The sequence below is a fragment of the Haemorhous mexicanus genome, chromosome 1, assembly GCF_027477595.1.
Source record: "Haemorhous mexicanus isolate bHaeMex1 chromosome 1, bHaeMex1.pri, whole genome shotgun sequence".
Taxonomy (NCBI): domain Eukaryota; kingdom Metazoa; phylum Chordata; class Aves; order Passeriformes; family Fringillidae; genus Haemorhous; species Haemorhous mexicanus.
The window spans coordinates 69,731,909-69,746,866 of record NC_082341.1 but is presented as its reverse complement, the minus strand read 5'-3'; the positions used below and the strand labels follow the sequence as shown (position 1 = coordinate 69,746,866).

Sequence of the window (14,958 nt, the reverse complement as noted above, 5' to 3'; positions counted from 1 at the left end):
TGCCCTGGGTGTTTCAAAGATAAGCAGAAAAGATGGATAGATGTTGTAACTTCCAGCAATGCTACCAACGCTCAAGGGGGAGAACAAGCAAGAAAAAAAGATAATCTGGAAAGAAGGTCTTTCAATAAACACAGCAAAGTGTTTGAATTTAATTACTGCAAAAATAAAAGAAGGAAAGAGTAGAGAAAGGGGCAATTTTGCTTGCAAATTATACATATCCTACAGCAGATCTGAATAAACTTACATCTGTGTAGCTGCTGATTTAGCCTCTAGTACACGCAATGATATTAGCAACGAAAATGGGGATTGTTAAACTCCGACCATTTCATTAATAATAGGTGAAAACCAGTATGGAGCAGAGTCAGAAGGATCTGAAGCTTGTCTAACAAGACATTTCAAAGTGGAAATGAAAGCTTGGATCAGGGTAAAACTTGTCAGTTAGGAGAGTTAATGAAGCAACACTACAGAAAAAGGAATTATTCAAGGAAAATGACGCACACTCAGAGAATTTTTGATGCTGCTGAGTAGTCAGCGCTGAATCATGCTCACAGAACTTTGCTGAGGGCTACCCGAGAATGGGGACATGCTTCATGGAAGGTGGGTATTTGCAAACTGCTATGCCAACATATGAGAAAGACAATCCCTGTCCTGAAGCCTTCACTGGTTCACTTTGAATCAAAGTCGGATGTGTCACTGGCTTTGCATTCTGCGAAAGAAGAACCTGAAGAGCAGGCAAAAGGAAAGGATGATAAAAACAAGGCTGGGAGTGGGGTAACAGTGTGGAAAATGGCAGATCTACTTCAGTTATTTAATTAGGTAGCACAGTTTTTCTATATTTTTTTCTGTATTTGTCTTAGGGACAGGACCTTTGTTTCTGGTTTCTATTGGTGCAGTGCTGGACACAATAGGATGGCAATTTTTTTAGGTCTGCTGCCATGCAAATAGCAAATACACATAAGGATATTGAATCTGAATGGACAGAAAGACACTGCTTGTAGAGCAGTGAGCATGAAGAAAAGGAGGATGAGGGAAGCATTTGCCTTTCCAAAGATAGCAGAAACTTCCCTATGGAAGTGAGCATAGCTGAGGAGCTGATTCTGTGGCCATAATTTGTTGAACTGATTCTATAATTCTTGTATTCTACAGCAAGCCTGAGACATTAAAGAAAGCAAGAATGGCAATAGAGATCAATGTAGTGACCATTAAATATTTACAGAGATAATTACGGATAGACTAAACAAAGCAATGGGGAAATTAATAAAAGATGACCAGGCGGGTTTTATGCCTGGAAGACAATTCAAGAACAGTAGTTCGTATTGCTTATGGGACAGACAGATGCTGGAAGCAGCTGCTGCCCTTTAATGAGCTAACAAGTTCAGGCATTGAGGTTGCGAGGGATTGCTAGGGTCAGGCACTGGTAATATTGCTGAGAAATTAGAGCAAAGTGATCTGGAACTAAATGGGAGAGCAGAGGTCTCAGAAGGGCTTTCTCCACAGGCCTGGATATGGATGAACTCCTGTGGGGTTGGGTGACATCAAGAAAATTTCTGCTGAGATGCTGATGTTGATCTGCTTGGACATAACAGTAGGAGTGAGTCTTGATTCCCATCCAAGAGAAATATTCTTTAAGTGTCTTTATATCATCATTAAGAAAGACAAGGAGAACAGACAGTACTGATGGCCCCAAATCCAGCCAGATTTATAAAAATAACTTTTTGCAACGTCTGTAATTTTGTATATGTGTTTTGTTGGTGGTGGTGTTGTTTCCTATCCTGAGGGAGAAGACAATCTTTAATAAAAATAAATAAATGTCAGATAAAATTCAGAGGGAGCCCCACACTCAGAGATTGATTGGACTAAAAATCCTGGCTCCAAGTATCCCTGAAGTCTGAGAGTATTTAAGACCTGAAGACAGATCAGCTCCAGCAGTACAAGGCTAGAGTACAATAGAAATGATATATTAATAAAGAAAAAGAGCTTTGCTTCCAGTTTGCAAGAGATTATAAATAAAAGTGAGAAATGCATTTTAAAAAATCATTATAAATACCTTGAGCTTGTCCTCTTAAAAAAAGAAATAAAAGAAGCATTAAAAATAAAGTCAGGGTTAAGACACAAGTCATTAGGAGTCAGCATGTGGGCTACCAAGGAGTGTTACAGAGTAATGAAAAGAAAGGACACAGAGGAGAAATGAAAAGAGGTGTATATATTAAGTCATGCCCAAAGGGTTATGTGCACCATGTACTAATGAATGCACTGGGAGGATGAAGGGATGAACAAGGCAGTTAAAAAAATTACCAAGCCAAGGAAAAGCAATGGAGGATGGAAGGATGAAATATTAAAGTTGCATGTGGATTTCACTGGGACTAGGATGATTTTGGATGATCTGACCCTGTCCCAAAAGAATGCAGGAGAAAAGAGATTAAATTAAGAAGTCATGGGAAACAGCTGGGTAAAAGAGAAGGAAGTAAAAGGAAGTGTCAAAAGTTGGTGGGATGTATTTCATAGTTCAGGTTAGGAGAAGGAGAGAAGGGATGAGAGTAACATTTCTGGGTGTGTATGAATTGTGCACAGAGGCTCCCAGTCACTGGCTTTTGTTTCACATCTTTTATAGGCAGAGCAGGCTTAAGAAGACTTCTACTTTACAGATCTCTGAGACGTAAAAGGACCAGCCCCATGAGACATGCTGAGTCCTTCTGTCTCACAGACAGCAAGCAAAACTGCCCAAGGTTACTAACAGGAGGCAACAAGGCAAATAGCAGGACCACAGCTCTGGATCTCAGGAGAGTAGTCATTAACATGTTTACGGTCCTGCTTGGAAGAATATCAGGGGACGCAGTTCTGAGTAGAAGATGGATGCACAAGAGCTAGATGTTTTTCAAGAGTCACCTCCTCCAGACTTCAGAATGGTCCATCCTTGTGTGCAGAAAATCAACCAAAAGCGGCACAAGTCCACAGGGTGGTCCCAATTAAACTCCAATTAAACATAAAAAAAGAGGTATTTAAGAAAGAGGGGGAGAATGGGGACAAGTGACCAGGAGGAAAATAGAGCCACTGTCTGAGCATCCAGGCACAGGCGTAGGAAAGCCAGAACAGGGCAAACAATATATGTCAAGGGACATGAAGAGCAGCAGGAAATTCAAGCAAATCAGTGATAAAAGGAAGAGCCCGTAGAATGTGGCTCTGCTGTTGAACACAGCAGGCAACCTGGTGACAAAGGATTAGGAGAAGGCATTCAATGTTTTCTCTGCCTTGGTTTTTACTGCTAATATTTGCCCTCAGGAATCACAGCCCATGAAACCAGTGTGGAGGTTTGGAACAATGAAAACTAGACAAGTAACAAGATAGAGAACAGTTAAACAAACTGAACACACACAAGTCCAATGGATCTGATGGAAAATATGAGGTAATCTCATAAAAAATGCTGAGGGAGTTTGCCAATGTCACTGTAAGACCACTCATATCTATCTTCAAAAGACCATGGTAATTGGAGGAAGTTCCTGCAGACTGGAGGAAATTAAACATTGCTCTACTCTTCAAGAGAGCGGAGTATCCAGGGAGAGAGAGACTTGTCAGCTTCCCTTTGATCTCTAAGAAGGTTATAGAGCAAGTTCTTCTGGAAAACATTTCCAAACTTATTAAGGACTAGGTGACTGGCAGTAGTCAGCATGGATTTACAAGCAGCCAGCTGTGCCTGCCAAACCTGAGAGCCTTTTCTGATGAAACAAGTGACTGAAAGGACAAAGGGGAGACCACTGCATGGGGGTTGCTCCTTTTGACTTTAGTGCCATCTCCTAGAACATCCTCACAGACAAACCTTTGAAGTGTAGACTAGACAAATGGACAGCAAGATACATTGAAAACTGGCTGAATTGCTGGGATCAGAGGGTTGTGATCAGTAGTGATCACCTCAGCTGGAGCTCAGCCATTAGTTGTGTACCCCAGGGGTCAGTTCTGGGTCTGACACTGTTTAACAGCTCCATTATTACCTGGATTATGATACTCCCTGTACCCTCAGCAAGTTTGCTGATAAAGAAACTGGAAGGAATAGCTGATACAACACAGACTGTACACAAGGAGAAACTAAGGCAGCTGGGACTGATCACTCTGAAGATGGGAAGGCTGGGTAGGATCTTATCATGTGTATAAATTTCTGGTTAGGGAATTGAGGGAGAGAAGACAGAGCCAGACTCTTCTCCGTAGCCCAAGGACAGGACAAGAAGCAATGGGCACATACTGAAACACAGAAGAAAATCTGTGTGGAGATCAGGAAACACTTTTCTTACTGTGAAAATGGTTGAGCACTGGCACAAGTTTCCCAGAGAAGTTGTGGGGTGCCCATCCTTGGCGATACTCGAAGCCCAACTGGACACAGACCTGAACAACCTGCTCTAGTTGATGGTGCTCTGAGCAGGAGCATTGGGTGATTTCCAAGGGTCCCTTCTAGTCTCAGCTACTCTGTCTTGCTGTGACAGAAGCATCACATGTAAATGAACCTGCTTTCCTTAGATTTCCTCTTGAATATGGAAATCATATAAATGATGTCACAGCAACAGGTTCAGTCACTTCCTCCACCATATAGTGGGTTTATTGCAGTTTTAATACAAAGACTTCCAGAGATTAAGTTATTAATGAAACATGCTGATGAGCTGCTATGCTAATGAGTTGAAGATCTCATTGACACAAGTCAGGTATATTAACATTGAATAGGACAAGTATCTCCTGAATATATGAATGTAGAGGTCACATTCATTTCTTCACTCTGAGGAGGAGAGTCTTGAGGGCCAATATCCCACACAGAGCATATAATCAATATATACTACACTTCTGTCAGACAGAAGACAGAGTTTGAAGAGCCAGTTAGAGGACTGCCTTCTCAAAAAGAATGTGTAAACTCCTCTTGGCCCTAGGGAGTTTCCGTTTTATAAATCTGGTGAGAGCATTTCAGTATCTTTTATGATACCTTGACTTGTTTCTTTTTCAGCTGAACAGGGTTTATTTTGGAAAGCACCTCTTTGCAACAATGACTGTGTGCACACAATGTAAAACAGTCTACAAATATGGAAACTGGGCACAAGCAGATCAAAAAGGCTGTTTTCCCACAGATATTGAGGTACCCCTTGGAGGTTGGCTCCAGAAGGATGGAAGTGCCCAACCTACTCTCTTCCATTTTTAGAAAAACTGATCCCTAAGGAGCATAGGCCCATTCCAGCTCTCCAGTGTGCTTAAATGAGCACTGTATGGGAACATTAATAGCAGGATTCCCCAGGGGTTGCCTTTTTACACCACAAGTCTTCATATTAGTCAGCCTACCAACAATCTATTCATTCTGTTTCACATAAGCCAGCAGTGTTCTTCAATGCACAGAGAAATAAACACAATTCAGGCATTGCCATCACTACTTTGATCATTGATACATTAAAGGCATTTTCCAGGAGGACTCACCAGACAGAATCTTTTGTAAGTCTGGTGTCCACTTTTCCTTCGTCATCCAGAAAGAAGTCCATCCGTAAATTGGCATTGTTATCATGGGCAGAAGAATAGTTGGTAATGAGTCTTGCAGGTATCCCCAAGCATCTCAGAACTGTGGCAAAGACAGAAGTGTGATGAGAAGGACAAATATGGAGACTGTGTTCATGGATGACAGGGTGAGATGACTGAAATAGTAATAACCAGAACAAAACGGAACAACTCAGTCAAATCAACCCAAATAATTCCTTCTATCTGATTTATATTGCACTTGCTAAATATTTGATTTAGTTTCAAAATTATGAGCACTAAAGAGGTACAAGGGTTATAACTGAAGCATCTGATTACCAATAGTTTAAAAGCAGCTTTGCACAGTCACCACATGGTGGAATTTCAGGTCAAATCTGGGTGCAATGGGTCAGCTGAATGACCAAATGTGATACAAAAGAAAAGAAGTTTGAGCTTGCAAGAGATACACAATATATTCGGTCTCTAGGCATCAGTAACTTGGGAGAATTATGGGACTATGGTAAAAAGAAAATTAATAGAAAGTATCTCCTTTTAAGGAGTTTTTATTTGGAGTTTTCCTGTTTGATGTCTGCCATCAGATGGGATCTGGAGAACACAAAGAATAAAGCAGAAAATTACTGTTAACAATGGTGAAAAGCTGCATTATTTGCAACTGAAATGACAAGGTTTGAGAATCTGAATAAAATGTGTTACATAATTCATATTGCCTGCCAAGTAACAGCATTTTGTAGTCAATAGTCCCTTCTTTCATTAAGAACTTAAAAGGAGGATAAAAAAAAAGCCCCCAGCCCTCACTCTCACACCATCACAAAATAGCACTGATGACCCTTCTTACCATTTGACAAGGGGTAAATTTAAGAGATGTGGAAAAACTGTGGAAACGCTACAGCTATGTCCATAATATGAAACAGTGTACCAATAGGCTTCTGTGTTTGTTGTGTACTCTGGCAGATAAATAGTCATGGAGCACATCCCCGGGCTAGGGGAACGGGTCTGTGGGATGACACACCATCTCAGCTACTCCAGATGACGTACTTTATGTCAGCCAGAAAAAGGTCCTGGCTTTCAATTTAGGAGCCAACATGGTTCTGCAAAAGGCAGAGGGTGAGGGGGTTTTGGTAGTTGACAGAGTTTGTTTTGGTTTTTCTGGGTTTTTTTTTTGGGGGGGGGGGGTTGGTCTTTTTTGGTTTTTTGGGGGGGGTTAAAAATATTTTTTCAGTTTTTTAGTTGGTTTTTGGTGGTCGTGATGATGGTGGTTTTTGGTTTGGGGTGGATTTTTGGGGGGGGGGGTTGTGTTTTTTTTTAAGGAAAAGTTTTTTATTGAAAATCCTATTTAAAAATAGCTCCAATGCTGCAGAGCTGAACAGCCCTGCTGCTACTGCTGGGTTTTGTATATTCATTACTGTCACTACTGTGACTCCCAATAAAGTGTAACACTGCACATTCATTTCAAGTTCCTGGATGAAAAATTACCTGGATGCATCCAATACCATATGTACCTATTGATTAAATTTAATTCAAGTGCCCTCCCAAGCTTCCAGCACATGAGCCATCAGGGCTCATTGGAAATAATTTGTCTGACAATTTCAAGATTAATGACCATTTTTTGGAATGTTTTAGCATTTTTAACAGATGAGTATCTGGAGTGTACAATATAGTGACCTTGGAAAGCTGGACTGGTCACAATGATAAAACATTGACAGATGAGAGAGACTCAAAGACACCTCAAAACAACCCTGAGAGCTGCAGGTGATTGTTCGGACCTTCACTGTCCCCTGTGCAGTGGCCAGCAGCTGGATGTGTCAGTGGCTATCAACAGATCAGCCAATACTGGCCAATATTTGCATTTCATAATGCTTAACAAACTTCAAACTTGCAGTGCAAAGTGCCAGGTCTCTGCCTTGATTAACTTAGTCAGCAAACCAAGCCAAGTTTTGCCCCAGATAAATACGCCTCTCCCTTTAACACAGCAGGCTCCGGGCTCTGCTGCATCGCCCCAGTTTCACAGTGGCCTGCAGGCAAATTACTGCATAGTGGTGATTCAGGGCAAGTGTGGGGGGAAGGTGGGAGAACTGGTGTGTGTCTGCCTGTGATTTAGAAAAATCCAGATAAGGCAACGGGCAGAGAAGACAAAGAGGCCCATGGAATCCACTGCAAGGAATTGCATCCATAAGAAACATTTGCATGAACTTTTTCAAACCCATTGTGTGAAGCTCAACATAACCAGGCAGTGTGCACTCGCAGCCCAGAAAGCCAACTGCATCCTGGGCTGCATCCAAAGTAGTGTGGTCGGCTGGGCAAGGGACGGTATTCTGTCCCTCTGCTCTGCTGAGACCCCACCCCAAGAGCTGCCTCCAGCTCTGGCGTCCCCAGGATAGGAAGGACATGGACCTGTTGGAGCAACTCCATAGGAGACAACAAAGTGTGTTCCTGTGCATTAGCGGATGATGTTAGAAAGTGCTAGACAGTCCAAATATAGGACCAATCCAAGGCTGCTTTCCCCAGTGGTTTTTATGACCTGTAACATTCTGCTTACTGCAACACTAGAACTCTAGTTTGACCAAATGTGCTTAGACTTAACCTTGTAGTGCTAGACAATTCATAAACTGTGCCATCATTTATTTTCTCCTTTCTTCTGGTTCATGAACTCTACATAAAATGTAAACAGTGCTGAGTTAACAGATGCAGGGACAATGCACCTCAATTTTCCTAGGAGCAATACTCAGTAGGTAAGATTTGGCCTTCCTGGAGCAGAAACACTATCGCATATCCCATATTGAGTATTTATTTAATTTTTTAGGTCTAGACAAGCACTCTGTCTAAGAATTTGGGACAGAACTGTGGATTGTGCTCAAGGACTCAACTTCTTTCACACAAACTTACCCTCATGAGTCACTGAGTACATTCCACTGAACTAATAAATAGTTAACAGATTTGTGTGGAAGAGCAGCTGACCTGAAGGACACACCAGAGGTTTATTTAAAGACCATCTATTTTAGCCATGTATTTTTAAGTATCCCTACTATTTACTCCTGAACAGCACAGAGCAAGGAAGTATTTTAGTTAGTTTTACCTAAAAACTCTGTTAAGCAGGAGCCACAGAGCAGCTTGGAACTTTTCTCACTGATACCTACATGTGTTGAAGACACCAGCAAAAACCCAGCACTGGCCATATCGGACAGGTTGCTTAGAACTGTAGTACTCCAAGAGAATGTCCACACTTCCCGTCCAGGCTGAAGGCGCAACACCATAATCGTACGTATTGTTCCAGGATCCAGCAATCACCCCATCATCATCCCTGGAGTTAATCTAAAATCAAAGGAAATGAGCATTAGAGATGTCAGAGACTGAACAAAAAGCTCTTTAACTCAGCAAACCAAAGTTTAGGCTAGAGAGTAAGAGACAAGTGTTTCATTATGAAGGTAGGGGGATAAGTAGGACAATCTTGTTAAGGGCCATGGATTCTCCATCATTGAACAATTCTGAATGAAGGTCAAAAAATAAATCTGAAATTAAATCATGACACTGAGTATCCATGTTGCCAGTTAATAAGTTTAATTAACATTAAACATGCCTATTGTTGTGCATTTTTAGTAAACACAATCAATTATATACCGGTAAGCAAGTCTCAGAAATATTAAGCTGTATTCTTCCCATCATTTGTTTTTCTGTCCATATTGGCCCAGAGATTTTAATAAAATCACTCCTGATTTACAACAGATTGAGAGGAGAAGCAGACTACTGTTATTTTCAGAGTAGAAACTGATTTCTTTGGTCTGGCCCACATGAAAACAAGAAGGAATTTGCTGTGTAAATTTTCCTCTAGTAACATTATACAAAGCAAAGAGTTTTGCTGACTAATGGCTGTACTGATTGGCATTAACGAGCAATACGTCTCCTAGCTGCAATTTGAACCAAACCAGTTGAGGCTGTGCAAAAAGCTCATTCACGCTGTACCTTTTAGTTATGCTAATGTGGAACAGCTACATGCCAGCCAAATAAATCCCAATTCTCATTTAAAAGCTTTTGGCTGCATTAACTACTCTTTTATAATTAGAAAATCGACTTCCTGTGAACTCTAGGACTGAACTGATATAAGTATTCAGAGTCATAACCAACGGGTTAAGAGGTTGTGCCCATCTCACCGGTGTAGGAAACACGCCAAGAAAAGAATCACTTCAAGGACAGGACAACCATGATGATCTTCACTCTCTACTCTGACTGTAATGAGTGGAAGAGGAGAGGGACTCTATCTGCTCTGCTGTGCCAGAAAGCCTCAAAAGGATTCCAGCATGCGGGGTGCATATCTTCAGACAAGCTCAACTCTACCACATTTCAACTCAAGCAAGAATGAGTTTAAGTAACACAGGTGGGATTTCAGCACCTCTTGCCCACTTCTTACTCAGGTCCAGATTTCAATGACCAAACCCCCTACCCAGTTATGGCCCAAATCTGCAGATTAGCCCTAAAGTCTATTGAGTCCTGGATTTCCAATGGTGAACTCCTCCATTTATCTAAAATGTTGAGTAGCTCAAAACCCAACTAATATCCAAGCCTTATTTGGATTCATAAAGTTTGCTCAGTTCTGTCCTGAGGACTTTCACAGTCCTTACATGAGGGACTTTTGCATCTACTAGCTCAGGGATGAGGAAACCATATTTGATTCTTTCTTCTATCCAAAGGTCCAAAGCTATATTTCTAATGTCTGGGGTGAAAGAACTAACCAAAATGTTAAAAGACAAAGAGAAGTAGAGGCGTTCTCAATACTTCTTGCTGAAGCTATTCTATTTAACGTGCAAGATTGAGAGGCTGGAGATTCCACTTCAATGTCTTCTAAGACAAAGAGCTCATTTTCTTAAAGTCTGGGCAAATTCTATAAAAAATGGGTTAAAAAATCATCTGTCTCCAGCAGCCATGTTTTGCGGACAGTCTATTTTAGTAGCTGGCTCAGGAGAACATCTAATTACTCTAGTCCAGTGACTAGAGTATTATTCTGGGAAGCAGAAAGCACCAGTTCAGACCTCTAATAAGGCAAAAGAGAGGACTCAGCCTCTGTCTTCCACAACCTGGATGAGTCTAGCATCTTGAATATTAGGGATAGGACAGCTCTTGCACCCATAGCATGATTCCTGGTGCCTGGCAACTGGAAAGAATGGAGGTCTGGATAGCCTCCTCAGTTATTTTTGGGGCTTGGATCAGACACAGCGACATGCACCATTGCAGTGTTCTAAGAATCCATTGAGGTTAGTGCTGGAGTCCACATAAAGTTCCTCAGCTCCCCATCCAAAACTCCACCCATCACGCCGCTGTATTATCCATAGCAGAAACTGCTTTCTCAATTATACTAGCTACTGGAAAATGAGCACATTTTCACATAACAAGCACTTATGCCTGGAGTGCAATGTCTAATAGTGGCTTTCCCACCAGTGAGGCACAATTCTCAAGAATAGGCAATTAGCCAACAGCAGTTGCTTGAACCTTAGTCAAGACAAATAAAATGTCAGACCCCAGAATGGACAATTGTCAGAATGGACAACCGATCTGTTGTGTGTTGTAGAGAGCATGTCAGAGCAAGAGGGCCAGTTAAATCAGCCCAGCTTTGATTTATGGGTCCTTTCTGACACATATTGGGCATCCATTACATACCACTGCTGAGGCAACACGGCAGATTTTGATTGGGTTTCCACGACCAGAGAGCTCCAGTTCTGCCTTGTCCATCAGGAACAGGCAAGCATCCAGAACGTTTTCTTCAAACTAGATAAAAGAAAATAAAAAGGGACACAGGGGAAAAATTGACTCACTTTTTTTTCTGGAAAGAACAGGCAAAGATCTTTTTCCCTGTTGTTGTAATTGCTGATCAGTTTCAAAATCAGCTGGTCACATCAAAGCCCTGTGTTTAACAACAGAAATTTTCTTCTGGAATAATCACCCATGTGTGGGAAAAAAAAAAAATGTGAGAGTCTGTGAGGGAAGAGAGTGTAATATTCAACTCAATCTCAGTCCAGTTTCCAGAAGGTTGAAATGACAACACAGACTTTGTGACAGGACATGAAATTTTAAGTGCTAACAAGTATATAATAGGAGGGTATATAATAATAACTACAAGAAGCTTGTCTACTTGCAAAGGACTTTATGTCCTTCACAGATTCCAGACCTGCTAATTCCAGGGCTTCTCTGACACAGCCAGTGCATTGCTGAGAACTTGAACAATAAGTGGTTTGCCAGTTGTAATTTGAAGACACTTATATTTCAAAGTTATTTTTAAAATCTGTTTAAAATTGACAAGCCAAAAGCTTGTTATATAGATTAATCCTGGTCTGAAAAATTTAGACATCAAAAATACCAAGTGACCTAAAGCAGTCTTCTTCAAAAATAGAGTGAAAAGGTACATTTTTTTCAATCTAGCATGAACAAGCACAAGAATGAATTGAGGGCAGAGGTGTCTAAATAGACCAGAAACCATTTGTCACAGAACTTGCCCTGCTATGTATTTCATTTTCCTTAGGAGAAACTGCATAGCAAAGGAAAATACCTCTGTCCCCTGGAAAATGGCAACAGACAGGGAAATGCACAATAATAAAAAAAAAACTTATATTAACATTCAAGGCTGTGACAGAAACTCCATGGTGTTAGGTTTTATGTTCTATGCTTGCATCCTGAAAGATATGATTCATGCTAATAGGATTTTTGCTCTCAAGCTGCTACTAGAGCTAGATTGATTTCCTAACTCTCTACAGCCTGGCTTAGGGCTCCTTGGCAGATAAGGCCATCCTGAATTTTACCTCCCGAAGAAAGTGAGAAAGACCCCAGATCAAACTGCTGCTTTGGCAGTCTGGAGAGAAGAGAATGAAGAGTGAGGTCAGGGAGCTGAAAAGGAAGCCCCAAAGAGTAAAGACTGCTGCTGATACAGCAAGGAAGATGGGAGGGATAGAAGTGACATCCTAGACACTGAGCTCTGGCATAAGCCAAGAAAGAGGAAGCACCATCGTGTGTCACCATCTTCAGCCATTTTCTGGCCAGCGGAAGTCCTTTGTTTCTGCCTTGAGGGTACCACTGCCATACAGAGCCTTTTCAGCAAGCATCCTCCAAGGCAGCACATCTCTCTTATTTTCACCCACACTTGCACTGAATTACTTTCTCTGGAACAGGTATTTGCTAATGATCACTTTATAGTCTGAGCAAAACTGAATTAAGGGTGTTTGGGAATAGGGAAAAAAGGATCAGTGTTTCTCAGAGACCTGCTACTAGTATTTTGTCATTACTGGGAAGCTGAATAATTGCACATCCCAGTCCTCTCTGCTGGGATGTGATGCAAATAATGTCGGGTCAATAACTGTGCTGTAGAGAACCTCTTTCCCAAGGAGAATCCTCACAACAGAAAATGTAAACTCTGGGCCCTTGCAGAGTCATTCCTGGCTCAAATTCACTTTTCTTCTAGTCTGGCTCAACAATCTTTTACCAGGATCAAAATCTGCTATCTGCACTTCCATTACTCAGGCCTGGGTTAGATCAGTAAGAGGTTTACCCTGCAAATTAAACTTTTCTCATCTACAGTTTATGAGACACTGTCAATCTTGCCAGTACATACAGAAAGAATAAAGAGGAAATAAATAGCTATCAGGGTTGTTGCCTTACATCTTGGCATTTACAAAGTGACATGAAGGCTAGTGAAATAACTGGATCAACAGGGAAGAATGAACAGGCTGCAAGGGCTACCTGGCTTACACTTTTGCAGTAGTGTAGGATGCAGAGTAGCCTTAATGCTAAGGCCAGTTTTGCCCTTCTTGACTATTAAGGAATTTAAAAAATAATTAATCAAACCTAAATCAGTTTTCTGCTCTCATTCTTGGCAAGAAAATCCTACCTAGAGGGAAGTGGAATAGAAAAATAGCAGTTATAGGGCTGAACATCTCTGAAATATCAGAGGAACCAGAGAAGTAGTAGGCAGGGCAGCTAGGACAGTTGGGTGAACCTGATTCAGGTACAGTCCCTGTCTGTTCCATTGAAGCTGAATCGAAAATAAACCTATTTCAGGAGCAAAGAACTTTGGTAAACCCACCTGGGGAAAAAATGCAGGTGGAAAATAAGGCACGAGAAAACACCCAGGTGAAGTGCACACAGATGTGCCTTGTGTTTCAGAGCAGCGCACATAGCTATCATGGGCATCTACCTGCATGTTAAACTGTTTCCAATAGATGACCTTCCATTTAAACCAAAGTAAGAGAGGCTGTATCCCTTTTTGCACTGGTTGACTTGAGGCTGTGTTTCTCACAGTCAGTGGCAGGCAGATGTGATCTCAGGTTGCCTGTGGTCTGACCTGACCAAATGCATGTGCTGTAGAATTACACGGGCACCGTGGGTTTCCAAGCTCAAGCAGATCAATGTGTGGACTTGAGAGAAGCCACAATGGCAACAGAACTCTATGCTCACCTGTTTTATTTCCTTTTTCTCACAAAACCAAAAATCAACATTAAATGATCAATATAGCATCCCACTTCTGACATTTTTCAGCTAGACAATTCCTATGTGCCTAGACTTCTTCCAAAGACAAATTTCCTCTGGATCCTCCATGGAATTTTCCGAGTGACTGCCTTTTACAGTTTCTGAGGAGGGATCACAGTCATGTTACAAGGAACACCTCCATCCTCATTCATTGCAGCCATGTTTTAACTGTTCTGTTTTTTTATCTTCCTCTGTACACGTTTCTTGCCTTTTCTTCTCTCGTGTTGATGCTTTTAATTACAGATAGCAGATTTGAAAACCATCTCCAACCAGTTTTGAACTCTATGCTCCTTTTCAATTTGCAACCCGAGTTAAAGTTTCCAGCTGTCATTGCCCTAAGTAATTTTTTAGCTCAAGAACATTACCATACACTATTCTATCTGCATTTTTGTATGTGACCATGTACCTTTCACCTCTATGACTCTGTGTCGCCTTGTGCTTTTTTACTTACATGTTGTAAAGGGCTACATATCATAAATATAAAAAGCATAATTGTATGATATATATAGGCCTTTCTGCTAGTGCTCTTACTCAAAGAAATGCTGCTGTTTTTAACATCTAGGCTTGCCAAAAATGTGTCTTTAATGGTTGTAATGGACAGGGTAAGATCAGGAACACTCTCTCCTCCCTTTCACTGAAAGCAAAGGAACCAGAAGAATATTTTTCTGTTCATTTGCAGACTGACATGTCTGTTAAACCCCTACAAAATTAGTAATTCCATTAAAGCTCTTGGCTTGGGCCTGTTGAGATGCATCTGCCACACTCAGCTTTCACATGGGCAACCAATAGCAAAAGATGCACCACAGCACGGGGTGAAAATCAGGTCCCCTGATTTCAACCAACACAGGAATTTCCATTTCCAAAGTACATGACAAAGGACTATGGAATGGCCCTAACCTCCCAGGCAGAACTACCTCCAAGCAATACCAAATAAATAATGCAGTTTCTCAAGGAAGGCTG

The 14,958-nt window shown here is 41.3% G+C and overlaps 1 protein-coding gene across 24 annotated transcripts in view; it reads right to left on the bottom strand.

The window, feature by feature from the left end:
- F13A1 (coagulation factor XIII A chain) overlaps positions 1 to 14,958 on the bottom strand; it is a 206,647-nt gene that overhangs the window by 16,700 nt on the left and 174,989 nt on the right. For all 24 annotated transcript variants that reach the window (XM_059853015.1, XM_059853036.1, XM_059853053.1 and 21 more), the window contains 3 exons: positions 11,143 to 11,250; positions 8,631 to 8,805; positions 5,443 to 5,581 (listed from right to left, as the gene is read on the bottom strand). In XM_059853015.1, the coding sequence (XP_059708998.1) occupies positions 5,443 to 5,581; positions 8,631 to 8,805; positions 11,143 to 11,250 (422 nt within the window). The remainder of the gene's footprint in view (positions 1 to 5,442; positions 5,582 to 8,630; positions 8,806 to 11,142; positions 11,251 to 14,958) is intronic.